Raw genomic sequence first — 14,677 nt, 5'->3', positions numbered from 1 at the left:
GCCCTCTAAATTAGCAGCTAATTAGCTAATGTGACAGGTGCTGCTGTTCCCCAACACTCGTTTCCACCGGTCGCTTGTACCGCCAGTGAATGCTACACCTTAAATAATATACAGCGTTTCCCAGACTGTTTAAAAGCGCTCATATTTGGTGTTATCAGGACAAAGACTGATTAGAAGATACTGTCAAGAAGATATGCTGCATATTGTTTCTACGGTTTTGACTCAACATCCAGGAGATACTTCACAAACAGCTAGACGGCCTAACATTATCTGCTGAAAGACCCCAGCACTGACGGATATCCAACACTGGCTAACTTCAACGGATAGTGAGTAAGGAAACGTTACGCTTTATTTATTCACTGTTTAACGAATCTTGTTTTGTCCGATGATGATATGTTTTTGGATTTATGTCAACATTTGTTGCTGTCATGTCGTTGAGTTGTGGATGACACACATAGGCCTAACGTGTGTGTTTTGCTCTGTGCTGTGTTGCTTGTTTCTGGGCTTGTTGTGTATTCGTTTCGCTGTTTGGTTATTCCTTCATGTCCAGCTGTCCCTCTACCTGTCTGTAAAACCTTGTTGATCTGTTTTTTTTTTTTTTAAATGTATCATATAAAATGCAATGTTAATGTAGCATGTATTTAATTTAGGTTTTAAATAACTGACATTACATATATAGCCTTGTTTAAATTTGTTTTGTTATCTACAAGTATCAGGAATAACAATTTTCCATTCACACACAAGTTCCAGTATTCTATGTGATTCAGGTGCTTTTGACCATGAAAGATTACCATTACTGAGCCTAAAAGCTGCATTGTATTTAAAATTCAATTCAATTTTATTTATAGTATCAAATCATAACAAGAGTTATCTCAAGACACTTTACAGATAGAGTAGGTCTAGACCACACTCTATAATTTACAAAGACCCAAGAATTCCAGTTATTCCCCCAAGAGCAAGCATTTAGTGTGACAGTGGTGAGGAAAAACTTCCTTTTAGGGAGAAACCTCAGACAGACCCAGGTTCTTGGTAGGCGGTGTCTGACAGTGCTGGTTGGGGGTGTGATAAATAGTGGCAATAATAGTCACAATAAAGATAATGGAACTATGACTAGAAATAGTAGTTGTAGTAGTTCATGGTGTAGCAGGGCACTGCAGGGTGTTACAGTACGTAGCAGGGCGTAGCAGGGCACTGCAGAGCGTAGCAGGGCATAGCAGGGCGCGGAGCAGGACCACGGCGACCGCTGCAACCACGATTTAGGTGCCACCCTAATCCAAGGAAAACTATCACTTTCCAGTTATCTCATAACAGTTGCAGTTTAAATTCAGCTTTGCTCCTCTCAGTTGTTCTGGCAGCCTATTTTCCATCCAAAGTAAGTAACAGATAACATACAATTGATTTTGTGAACGTAACCTTATATTATTATTATTGTGTACAAAATGACTATGATTTGTTGAACATCTCTCAAGCCTATACAACAAAGATAATCCTTTAATTGAGGTGACACTAGGGGGCAGTATCAATATATAAGTGTGTGTGTGTGTGTGTGTGTGTGTGTGGGGGGGGGGGGGGGTTAACAAACTCTGAGTCTAACCCTGATGTCCGAGTTGATTTACCCTGAGATGGGAAATTCTGAGTTTTCGGTTTCAGAACAGCTGATTTGAGTTGGTTCAATCAACTCAGAGTAGGTTCACGCGCGTGCACCACCACAATATAAAGGCAGCATGAATGGAGCCATGATACTACAATTCACCATGGTAACAACCACAAACAAATGGGTTGGCGGAAATACTCATGCGCACATACAGTGAGTTTGAACATGTAATTCGTTAAAAAAGCAACACAGCAGCTGCTGCAAAAGAGAGGGAATTTGCGTGGGACAAAATTGCTGCTAGAGTAAATGCATAAGTTCCAATATAGTGTATTAATATCGTATTTAATCATAAGTATAATATTACTGGTGAAATGGTATTGAACCTATAATCTATTTCATTTAGGTGCAATCCTGCGGGCGAAAAAGTACTAGGCCTACTAATCCCTTTCTGAGGCTGCAGCACCATCATTAACAGAATTATAATTCATAATCTTTTATTTTAAAGGGTCTACATAATTCACCTGCAATCATGTGGAACTCCTTTTTAATGTCTCTTACTGGTTTGTGTCCAGGGAACACTACACAAACGTTTAAAAAAACATTTCAGAGCGAGTCACAACGTAAAAAAACGTAATGTGACACAAATAATCTGCTTTGATATAGAGAATCTCCATGATGGGTGACGTTAGTGATATGAGGACGGATAAGGTTATGTAGGCTACATAACTGATAGACTGGGAAGAAAAACGATACCGCTCAAATAGGTAGTTATCTGGAAATGAAAATGCGTTGGGGCCTCAATATCATCTCCTGATGTATGTTTAACTCCCCGCGAAGTAATACAGCTTCTTCATCAACGGGATTGTCGACAAAAGGAAATGCCATGTTTTGAGAAAAAAAGCTTTATAGTCTGCCTAACACAGTTAATAAACCAACCCTGTTTTTTTTTTTTTTTTTATTCATGCAGATAACAAACTGTGCTAAAATGCGCCTGATACAGACTGAATGAATGAATGAGGAAATGAATGCGTGCTGTGTCAGAGGGAGGAGACTGAGAGAAACTCGAGGTTTATTGAAGAAAACCTGCTCCCAACCAGGTTAGGTTCACAGGCTCAGTTACCATAGTAACTGACTCTGAGGTAAAGTTACCTCTCTTTCTGAAACAGAAAACCTAGAGTTTCCCTCAACTCAGGGTTAACAAACTCAGAGTTTTCACTAAACCTGCTTTCTGAAACGGGCCCCAGTTGTGCCAAATACAGTTGATGATGATGCAGACCAGTGTATGTTTTCGAAGAGAGGAAAGGTGTGTGGACCAAGTTTGAATGGTGTAAATCCTGCAGTGTAAATTCTCTTTGGACTGATTATACAGCTAATCTTACAGCTGCTGCTTATCAGATGATTTAACTGATATCCTACCTCACTGACCCATAACCAGTTTAAAGCCTGCAACAGAACTCTTGTATTTCAGTCATTGTATTGTAACCCACCTTTTGTATTATCCATAATGGTTTTCCAACAAGGTGGAGCTAATATGAAACAGGAAACTACTCACAGTTCACCAGAAGTGTTCCAAATGTCATAGCTTCCCCCAGGGGACTCTTGGCTACCACTTTATACTCGCCAGCATCATCAGGAGAGCACCTAAGGATATAGAAATGTATTTATCTGGGGCTGAAATAAAAATGTATCTGTAGTGTTACAAATATGTGCTTTAATGGCACATTTTTTAGCAGTAGCATACTTTACTATATTGTGATGGCTGATAAATTAATCCCAAATACAGCATAAAGAAAGAAAGATGTGGTGCCTTACCATCAGACCACTAAACTTAATTAACTCTTCATTCTTAGGTAATCGAGCAGACTTACAAATCAGCACCAGCATTAATTTCTCAGTTTGACAGCTATGTTTTATCACATAACATGAATCTATGGCCAGATTGTGCTATCCACACATGCCCCATCTTACTCACCCATGCCTCATACTCATACTACAGTTTTCTGCACGGAGATTTTCAGCCTTAATTAGGGATTTAAGATAGTGACCTACCTCCTGATCTCCAGTGAGTTTAGACCAAATTTTTGTTGAAGACTGTAATTCCATGGTTGGTCAGACATTCTCAGTGGCACATCATCCTTATACCTGAGGAAAGGAAGGTAGAAATGGATCTAAGTGTGTTAAAGTGTTGTTGTTTTTTTTTTTGAATATCAAAGACAAAAGTGAACAATGGGCTAGATGGTTTATGATCCTGCCCGCTGATTACTTAATGCACGTCTTTCACTAATCAAATGTTAGTTTGGCTGAATCTATAACAGCCAGAGGGGCCCCTCTGATCTCTCATTCTGTCTTGTGCTGGCCACTGTTGAGGGCAGCTCATTGGGCTCGATGGGTCCCATATGGGAAGATGAAACCCACGAGCTTCAAGTTATCTGGATCTCAGTCTATTCATCAGCTAGTCTCACAGCAGCTCAAGTATCAAGGTTGACAGGTTGGCACATTGTCTGAATTAACACAGGTAATTTCATATTAATACAAAGGGCGATATTCAAGTCAGGGTTCACAACTGTAGTGTCATGACTTTAAGTCTATCTTTGTATTCAATCATTTGCATACAGGTGTATAACCTAACCAACCTCCTTACCTAACCCTATATAGCCTACGCCTAATGATTGCATGACAAATCTAACAGTGTTTCACTGTGTTATGGATGAGTCATGAATTAATGATGCAATGCAGGGCTGCAACTAAGGACTATTTTATCTTTTTTCAATAAAACAATTTATCTTGTCTATAAAAGGCCAGAAAACTGAGAAATAATGTCAAATACAATGTCCTATAACCAAAAATGTCATTTTCAATTGTTTGTTTTATTTGTCTGACAATCCAAAACCCAAATATTTAATTTGCAGTGACATACAAAAAGAAAAGCAGCAAAAGATCACAGGCAACAAGTGATGAATGACTTAATTTGTGATTCATCAAAATGTTGTCAATTACATTTTTGTTGTTTGATTGATCGAACAATGTGTTAAAGTAAGACGTGTCAGGAGTGCACTTTATATACACCTTAAGGCGGATTTAGTAGATTCAACACAGAACCATAAATCAAGGTTTATGCAGTGGTTCCGTGAAAGCAATAACTTTGGGCCATGAGACTTTCTCTGCTCTAATCCACTTCAACCAAGCGAGAAACTAAATTAAAATGACACCAGTGTGCAGTGCGACCCGAGCAATAGACTTTAATAGAAACTGCTTGAAAATGAACCACCATAGGCCAATGGAGGCCAAACGAATGGCGTGCAGCAGAGTAGGAAGTTCTTACCATGTGACCTTTGGGGGTGGACAGCCCTGGACGGTACAGGAGAGTATGACTGTCATGCCCTCCCAGACAGTGTGTGCCCTCAGGGGGATTGGGAAGTCTGGGGCCTTCTGACTCAGATGCTCCAGGTACTTCAAGTGGGCAGATGCCTTCTTTTCTGCCTGGAGCACAGACATATCCAGGAAAATGATAGATACATAGATTTTGCAGGTGAGAGGAAAAGTAATTTGCTGATATTTTATGTATCTCTTAAACCTTTAGTGCGTAACTTTTTGATATTAATGAACGTCCGTTACATTCAAGCCATTGCCAAATGAGTTGCTACAAAGCTAATAAAGACTATCAGCTCCACACAACACTCTCTGTATTTCTCAGTATGACTATGTTCAGAAGATAGTGTCGTCCGGCGACTTTTGCGCGCAGAAACTCAAGTGAAGATAATTACCTCTTCTGAAGAGTTCATCATGTTTTTTTAATTTTCCGTGTCCTCCTTGGCTACTAGCAACTGCGTGGAGGAGGAGTGGGGGCTGTGCGCGATCACGGAAGGCTTGTATCACATGGACGCGCCGACAGTTTTGTTGTCATTACTTAGATTTCCTCATGGAGGCGACAGAAACTACGCACTATAGCTTTAAGTAAACTTTAGTTTCGACAGCAAACGTTCAAGTGCTTCACAAGTCATTCAAACAGAATGAGAGAAAGGAAAAAACTAAGGAAACACAAAAATGATAATAGACAAATAGTCTGGATAATGCAATACTGGAGGAGAAACAGCTTAGTAAACGAAGTGAAAATACATATATTTAGCTACCAACAAAACAGACATTTTTATCTCTTACATCACAGTTTATTAAACTAGGTCGCTGACGTGACCTTGTTTTCCACGGTGCTGTATTTTTTTTTTTTTTAAAGCAACACTATGCAACTTTTAGCGCGAGCTGTAGTTCCAATGAGACAACCTGTAGGGGGACCAAAGCGGGAAAAGTTACATAGTGTTGCTTTAACATCCATTCTGCAGCCCATCTCAAAGTAATTGCAGACACTTGCTTTGTATGTATTTCAGTTAGTGCAGGCAAATGTCAAAATACACATTGTTTTCTAGTTTTATTGAAGATATAAAATAACTAACCTGGAAGATTTGAATTTAAGTGTTCACATGTATGCAAATAACTAGATATGTTAAATATTTTTAATTGCCAATTGACAAAGCACAAAGCTGAGACCAAAACTTTACTTTCACCTGCTTGCGAATGGCCATTTTATCAACGCGTGTGCGTAACACGTGCTGGTTCCTGATCACGTCCAGCTCCACCTTTTCAGCCTCGTTCCCAAACATGGTCCACTGGTCTCTGTGATACTCTTCCTCAGCATCCAGAGTTTCATTCAGGATTTCCCTGGTGGAACACAGCACAACACTTTTAACATATTTAAGACTATTGTTTTTTTTCTGTTTTGTGTAATTGTAATTAGCTAATAAGGCTGGTGAATGTAGATGCAGGACACACAGATTGTGCAGACTTGTTGCAAACTTTACAGCAACACAGCGGCATTCAAATGGCCGATTTATACAAAATACTGTTGAACAATTGTAAGTACGACAATATGCATTCAAAGTGTTTGTTTTCAGCTGCGCAAAATATTTTCAACCAAGTCTTGGCAGGAAGTAATATGCTTCATTTGAAAATATTGAGTAGGCTGTCAAGACAATTCAGACCACCATCAGAGGAGGTGACGAGTAGAGACACCAATTCAGACAAAGGTTTGAACACAGGGGTCGACCTCTGAGAGAAACAAAACAACAATTTTACATTGATTTCTTTTGGCACGTAAACGTTTCTTTCTGTCCCAGTCCATTTGCAGACAAGTGCTAGTTTTATGATATTTGGCAGTTTGTCGTTTAAAAGGCTCAGTGATGAGGTCGGTGGTTTTCTGCTCCATTTACACCTACGTGTCATTTAACACGAGCACCATATTCTCCCATGTTCAAAGGTTTTGAAGAGTCGGTCTTTTATGAGTGGAATACCAAGCCCCGCTGCCACTGCTGATTCACATCACTCTGATGAGATGCGTTGCTGGTACTCCCTCACATCATGATGTGTGTCTCTGCAGGACTCCTTCAGGTGTGGACAGATCAAATTGTTGCTGTGGCACTGCCTGTTTGACATCCTTGACTTCTCTTTCATCAAGTTGTTTTTCATGGAGATGGCAGGTGGTTGTGATAGTCTATTCACTTAGAAGAAGCAAACGTTTTCTTTCTTTGTATGGGCAGCAAGTAGGCATAGTAAGTAGGGCGACTGTCAAAACTGCTCTATGGCTGTTGAACCTGAGCTCATTGTAAAGATGGTCAAACAAAACCAGAAGGCTCTCTGGTGGTCTATAATATATACACACGTGTACGGTATGTTGTAGTTGTGAATATATGCACATGGCATCGCAAATCTCTTGTGTACATGCAGTTCATCCATATGTATGGAAGTATACGCACTCCAACACACACAATCATGAATTTTGGCTGCCTTTAAATGCAGCAGTTTAACACTCCTCTCGCTCTAATCACCAGAGGGGTGTGTATCCTGAACCATCTTTTGATTGACAGTCCCCAGGGCTTAATTATTTGAACACGTACTTCACACACACACACACACACACACACACACACACACACACACACACACACACACACACACACACACACACACACACGTTGCCACAACAAACAGAGAGAGAGTCTCAAATATTCACACTTTTCTGAGCTTTGATGGCCACTAGAGCATGAATGGCCCTACAAATGCTTGCAATAATTAAGTGAAATGCACAAACGGCATGAATAAATACACAAATAAATATGTGCATGCATAGATGCATAAGCAGACAAGTGCGTACGCACACGCACAATCACACTCCCAGGCGCTCAGAAACATGGTTTTGACTTTTTCTGCCACGGGCTCGTTTAGTGAAGTGTGTGCCTGTCAATATTTTTAATCTCTGTGGGCTCAGAGATTTTAAGCCTTAAGAGAATAAACCACTGGAAAACATCAAGTCAGTGGGTATGAGAGGTTTTATGGCTTAATTATTGCTCCAAATGGAAATTTGAATATTGCTTATTGGTGCAAGCCACAGCAAACACCTCCTGCCAAGACAAACCAGGCATGCATGAGTCAGCTGCATAATTTACATGTTACCCACAAGGAGAAGATAGTAGAGGAACCATTATGTGAGTCACATAGTAATGTGCAATTGGAGCCACACTTGCCAACGCACAAAGATTAAGCGCATTCATTTCCACACAAATCAAAACAAATGTCATGCTCCTCCATCTTGCAACACTCAACACCCTTCCAGAAATAGTGTGCCAATCCGTGAGAGCTTTTAACCACACCCTTCCGTCCATCCTCTCTTATACTGTGAAGAGTCACTCATCTCCAGCTTTACTAGATTTTAAACCTCCACCCTAAAATTCTTTCATCCACACCATGTTCGTCACAGCGCTTCAAAGGGGGATAAGATTTGAGAAGAACTGAGGTTCGATGGAGAAATTGCGCTTCAGAGGCAATCAACCTTGCTAGTTGAAGGGCTGTAAGGTGGAAAAATCTGAAGGTGAAACAAGACCCGATGAATTAGAGCTTAGCACATTAGCGGATAGGATAGACACTCAATGATGAAATGGAGGGATGTGGTGGTGGCATAGGAGAGGCCATCTAATGAGATGGCAAGTTGGCAGGGCCACATTGCTGCAGCTGATGCTTATTACTGTCGGATGTCTTTTGTCTTTCAAGAGGGTGTAATTGCACCCTCTATGACCCCCCCCCCCCCCCCCCTTTCACTCCTTGGCAATTGTCTTCTAGTATTACCCATCTTCTCCTTCAATAGTCATTGTGACCTCTGTCCGTTTATCTATTTACTATTGCCAGCCAAAGCTTCATTTCATGGCTTAAAGAAGAACATATCTGTTATCTTTAGCATTGATGAAGAAGTCAACATACATTAGAGATGTCAAATCCTTTTTCGCACAACAAGAGTCTAATCAATTTCTGGACGGATTAGACAGCCTGCCGCTAAGCCTCCAAATGTGAAAGTGCTGTTGAGTCACAGAGACTACGTGACCCAGACAGGACAAGGTGCCCCTACAGTAGGAAAAGGGATTTTGGTAAAGCAAATCCTGTCACAAGAGGCACGAATCCCCTTATTTCCTGTTCTTAGTGACCTAAGCCTGCCTTTTCTGGGATTTATTTTTAGATATATGACATCCTCTCCGTGACAGCTGAGCAGTAATCCCGTCTTCACAACATGATCATAAGACACTTATAAGTAAAAGATGGATCATACACGTCAACAAAAGTTGACTGATGTGCACAACAATCTTTGAAATTGGTTCAGTATTAAGCAAGAATGCTGTAACCGGCAGCCGTGAACCCAGCTGCAATGTACTGTAACCCTATAAGGCAAATGTGCATTGTCAATTTCGTCCACTAAATGTGCTGTTTTTGCCACTGACTGTATGACAACATTATGGAAAGGATCCCTACAGTGATAAAACTTTTTTTAATGAGTAAAGCCCTCTTTGTTTAACCAGAAACCGCTCCAAGATCACTATTGCTAAACCCACCAGACTCCATATAAATAAACATTGATTTTAGCATGTATGGAGCCAACATATTTTCACATGTAAATCAGTAAACTGTGTTTATTTTAACCAAAACTAGAGTTGTGAATGTGAAAAGACGAACCAAAGCGCCTTTTTATAGTTTTATTTTGTGTCTGTCGACTTTGAATGAAGTGTATTTTACGATGATATAATTACTGTTTATTTACATGGAGTCTCGTAGCTTTAGCGATAGCAATTTCGCTGGTGTTTTTATGCCGACTGCAGTGATCTTGCTTAATACTGGACCAATGTCAAAGATTGTTTTTCCCATCAGTCCCTTAGACACAAAAACAGGAAAATAGGGTCCAGGTTGAAAAAACCCGAAGTTAAAGGAGAACTCCGGGCAATTTTTACGTTAATCTTGATCGCTATACTTTTTTGAGTACTGTCTATAGCAAAAACCACGAGCCGAATTGGTGCTAGCAACATGGAGCTTCTGTAGCTAATGCCCAGAGCTCCCGTTAGCTAAAACTGCAGTTATGGGGGCATAAGCTAAAGAGTGCCTTTGTGCCTCTTAACAGACTCAAAATGCTATTAAAATGTCTGTGCAACATGAACAGGGCCCTTACATGACAACAAGATGCGTTTAGCAACTTAGCCATTATAGGGGTGATATGATTCTACGATACGGCAATGGCACAATAAGAGCCACTAGATATAGAAGTTTTTTTGTTATTAATTAAGGCCCCATGGGCAAGCCACCAAGGCACTATGGAGTCCGTCGGAGCCCCCATGCTTTACATTTGTTGTTTGTTTACATAACTCACTCATGGGGAAGGCAAAATGTTGCCACACCGGTGACTTTAAGGAAGCAGGAGAATTTTCTGTTGTTTCTCCATCATCTCCGACTCCAGCCTGGTGATAGTGGTCATAGTGTCTGGAATATTCAAGTTGCAGGCTACCAGTAAGCTAGCATTACCCTGTATCTTTAGCTGAATGCTTCCAACCAGTAAGCTACACTTTGTCTATTGTTTTTTCTTCAGACGTGCGCGAGTAGGTGGGTGTGGAGAGAGAACAAATACTGGGGGAATCACCGATCCTGCTTCTGATTTCATTTTTATCCATTTTTGACATTTGAGAAACTAGAACTAGAAAATGTGTGGCTTTTTTGCTCGAAGAATGACTTAATTAATTGATTTAAAAAATAGTTGCAGATTGATTTTCTGTCTATCCATTAATCAATTAAAAACTTTCTTTCAATAGGATGTGAGGCTCCTTCCTCTTCTCCATCAATACAAAAATACAAATACAAAGGTTCCACTGAATGCTCAATGGTTATGGCTTATTGGCTTCAAGACAGCCAGCTGGCCTTTTACAGACAGATGAGAGTGAAAAAATAGCTCTGATTCCGATTTATCGAAACTTTCTGTTGGCATAAGAGCCTAACGTACCAGTGAATCTTGACCCACTCCACTTTCTCAAATAAAGTGAAAAGAGAGGATGTAGTGGTGACTGATGGAGAGGAAGAATTTGATGACAAGCACACATCCAGGAAGGAAGGAAGTCCACTGGAGAAGAGTGGAGGCTTACAGTCCTTTGGTTCAGCATGAGAAGAAGAAACTCGTCCGCAGTTGTTGCCCACAAATGACCCCAATCCAAAATGAGAAATTTAAATAATGTGCCTAAGCTGAGAGCTGCAGATGGAGGCTTTTAGAAATAGGGCTGCAACTAACGATTATTTTCATTATCAATTAATCTGCAGCTGCAGAGATAGAAGACCTGAATTTGCTCCATTGATTTGTTGTTGTAAACGTTTTGAAACTAATTTTGCTGCTAAATTTCCAGTAGGGATGTACAGCTCATCTGTTGTATTTATTGGATACAAATAGCTCTTATATATAAGTATACCAATTTGTAACCTATGAATAACTGTGTGACCCATATTTAGGAGTTATGTGCTAGAAATGTCTTGAACAGATCCTAAAGATCAATGGGCATTTTTTAATGGATCGGTATCGGCTAAAATTAAGTTGATCAAATGCAGATCCTTTGTTTACTGTACTTAATTTTGTACGTCTCAGCCTGCTATTGTGATACTCACAAAAAAAAAGGTTTTGTGATACATAGGTATATTTAATTTTTTTTTAAGAGTTTATTGTTTTGAAGATGGATTTTCATATTTTTTTGTACCTTCATTTATAGGTTAATAATTTAAAAGTAATGAGAAAAATAAGGACATGCTAATCCATATTGCGCCAGTAGGTGGCAGTAGTAGCGTTCCACAGCATCTGGTACACTTTGTGAGTGCCGTACATGAGTTCATAATCCAGTTGAATGGAGAAAGAACAACACATCGTCCTGTCTCACTTCTTTCTGTGTACTTTTTCCTGCTGTTACAGCTGTTACAGGATTATCGCAATAACCTGCTAACGGGTACCTGTTACAGCTCATTACTTCTGCTACATTGTAAATATAAGTATTGGATCGGGCCTAGTATCGCCAGATACCCTACGTGAGAGAACCAAAACGCCTTTGTTGGGGTATTCCTCTTTCCAGCATATTAGTCTTGTTAAGGGTGGCCGATACCGTACGACAAAATACAGTTGTCAGCCCTCAGCAGTCTTAATTTCGTTGACGAAAACCATGACTGACAATGACGAGATGGCACCGATGTTATCAACATAATACACAACGTAATATTGTTGATGAAAAAAGACAAAACTAAATTGTAGTTTAAAAAATAAAAATCTCACCAAAATCTCTTTATTTTCGTCACCTTCCCCCATCTCTTCTTCTCTCTCTGTCACTCTCTCTCTCTCTCAAACAAACGCACACACTTTGCTCAGTCTATCTCTGTATCTGTCCTCAGTCCTGACAATTGTGCTACTATGATGCATAAAGTTTTCCATTTGCATGGTGGATTCGGGTGGTTGATTAGCACAGATTTTTTTAATTTGGGGTGGTACGGATTGGCTTCCATAACGGGCTGATTGGGTGCGACTGACTAATGAACACAGTCATAACAAAGCTGCATTTTTAATCGTTTTAACCTCTGTTTTACATCCAATAACGAAAACATTACCTCCTTAGCAGAGGTAAAATAGCTGACAAAATTAACTGGTTATAAGAGAGAAATTGACTAAAATGTAATGACTTTACGTCATGAAATAAAACATTTTGAGTTGTCAACATTTAAAATGACTAAAATGTGACTAAAACTTCTAAGCATTTTGTCTCAAGACGAACACTGACCCTCAAAAATTAATTGATTTTCCAATAGATCTATTGTATACATAATTACATACACCCTAGGGTTGTGCCATGATGGCTGACCGACATCACAATGGAGAGCCACCATCGTGATGCCACACCCCCCACCCTGTCAGACACACACTAATCCTAGTCGCTGACGCTGGATGGGAAATTGACAACTGCGTCGGTCTTAAACTAGCAAAGACACTTGCGTCGGACTTTGCGCTGTGCTGCGCAGGGTGCAAGATAGGGCCCCTTAAGTGGAAGCTACTTTCTTTTCCCCCCTTACGTGCAACCTATTTGTGAAAAAGACCACCGCTTCAGAAGTACTGAATCGCCTCAGCTTGGACACAGTGGTCTCGAGCGAGAGAGAAAAGGCGTTAACGTGGAACGCTATCACACTTTCCTTTCTCCCCTCATTGGACTAAGTTTGTGGACACTGCTGTGTGCGTGCATCAGTAAGTAAGTTGTGATGTCCTGTGGGTACGGGACGATGTTATGTAGGATTTATGAATGTACGTTAGCAACAGTAGGCTAATTCACAAGGGTACTATTTTTTATGTGTGAGCTAATATTACGCATCTGTTCATGTGCGCTGCAAGAATTATGTTTCTGTTTATTGTTTATTGCGTTATTCAGTGCAAATATAACCGAGAATGTAGTTTAATCTCGGTAATGATGGTATATTAGGTTATTACTGTCGCTCTGTTAAAGGCAAACGTTCTACTCTACTGTCGTTACGCGGATCACGGAGATCTGATTGAGTATAGACTTTACGGCACTGTAGTTAAGTGAAAGTGGGTCTAGTTGTAAATTACTGCTCCTACCAGCAGGCGGCAGCGTAGCCATGTAATACTGTCTATTTACTGAGGGCATTTAAATGTATGTCTGATCGTTTCCATGTTAACTGTTAGCCCATAGTTGTAGAAAAAACTATTTATGTAAAGAGTTATAGTAAAATAAAAAGTGCTTACGCCCCCGACGACGATATCGGCGTCCATCGCAATGTTTTACTGTAAACATCAGCTGCTAATTCAGGGGACATCGCCCAACCCTAATACACCCCAGTAGAGGCTTTTATCCATATCATCCACGCTTTTTTAATGATGATCAACAAAACGGCCATATTATTTAGCTGGATCTTATATCTCACCATGTCCTGTGGCGGGGGTAGTTGTCCATGTTCAGGATCTCCTTGACGGACATCAGGTCAGCAGGGATGATGGGATAGAAATCGCAGTAGGAGGCTTCCTCATCACTATTGCATTCAGAGAACGTTGGGGGGAAAAAACAAAACCTGATTAACACAAGATATTCTGCATATCATCAAATGACACCGGTGAAAGATCAAAAAATAGATCCTTATCCTTGTCATCCTTCACAGTTATTTATTATGTGGATAGAAGGATTGATTGTTCGTATTAGCATGCCTATTCATATTATCACGGTCTCCGGCACATTATCCAATCATCAAGTTCGTCAGACCATTATTCTGCTCTGCCACTAGAAAGCAGCAGTGGTTCTCCTATTCTCTTCCTGAACAGCAGAGGTGGCCCTACATCAGAGAGAGCTCCGGTTAATGTAGGCAAACATTATATACACCAGTTTTCATTTATTCAAGCACTCCAGGGATTCAGTTTAAAACTGGCAACTGTTATCTTATCTCCAGACTAAAAAATGGCTTTAATGGATATTTTTTGTCTGCTCTCTTCCTGTTGTGAAGAACAAGCAAGGTAAACATTGACAAACCAAAATCAAACACAACATGAACTGCAAAGAAGTGAGAATCCATGAAAGACAGACCCCACTTTAAAATACGATGTCAATGTAATATTAGTATAGTCACACTAATACCCTCTGCAATCTGTGCAGCTCAGGGCCACCAGCTTACCAAATGTGGTTCATTGTGTGGCACAGCAGATTTGTC

At 40.2% G+C, this 14,677-nt stretch overlaps 1 protein-coding gene across 2 annotated transcripts in view; it reads right to left on the bottom strand.

The window, feature by feature from the left end:
- The window catches only part of myom3 (myomesin 3), a 67,982-nt gene that overhangs the window by 41,744 nt on the left and 11,561 nt on the right, over positions 1-14,677 (bottom strand). For both annotated transcript variants that reach the window (XR_004107587.2, XM_031314562.2), the window contains exons 3-7: positions 13,904-14,008; positions 6,154-6,307; positions 4,917-5,074; positions 3,644-3,736; positions 3,147-3,235 (exon numbers count right to left, since the gene is read on the bottom strand). Coding sequence is in view for 1 of the 2 variants with exons in the window: in XM_031314562.2 (XP_031170422.1) it covers positions 3,147-3,235; positions 3,644-3,736; positions 4,917-5,074; positions 6,154-6,307; positions 13,904-14,008 (599 nt within the window). In the remaining variant the exon portion in view is untranslated. The remainder of the gene's footprint in view (positions 1-3,146; positions 3,236-3,643; positions 3,737-4,916; positions 5,075-6,153; positions 6,308-13,903; positions 14,009-14,677) is intronic.

This window comes from Sander lucioperca, chromosome 10, assembly GCF_008315115.2.
Source record: "Sander lucioperca isolate FBNREF2018 chromosome 10, SLUC_FBN_1.2, whole genome shotgun sequence".
Taxonomy (NCBI): Eukaryota; Metazoa; Chordata; class Actinopteri; order Perciformes; family Percidae; genus Sander; species Sander lucioperca.
Note: the sequence above shows the minus strand (reverse complement) of the source record. Positions and strands in the feature narration are given on the sequence as shown.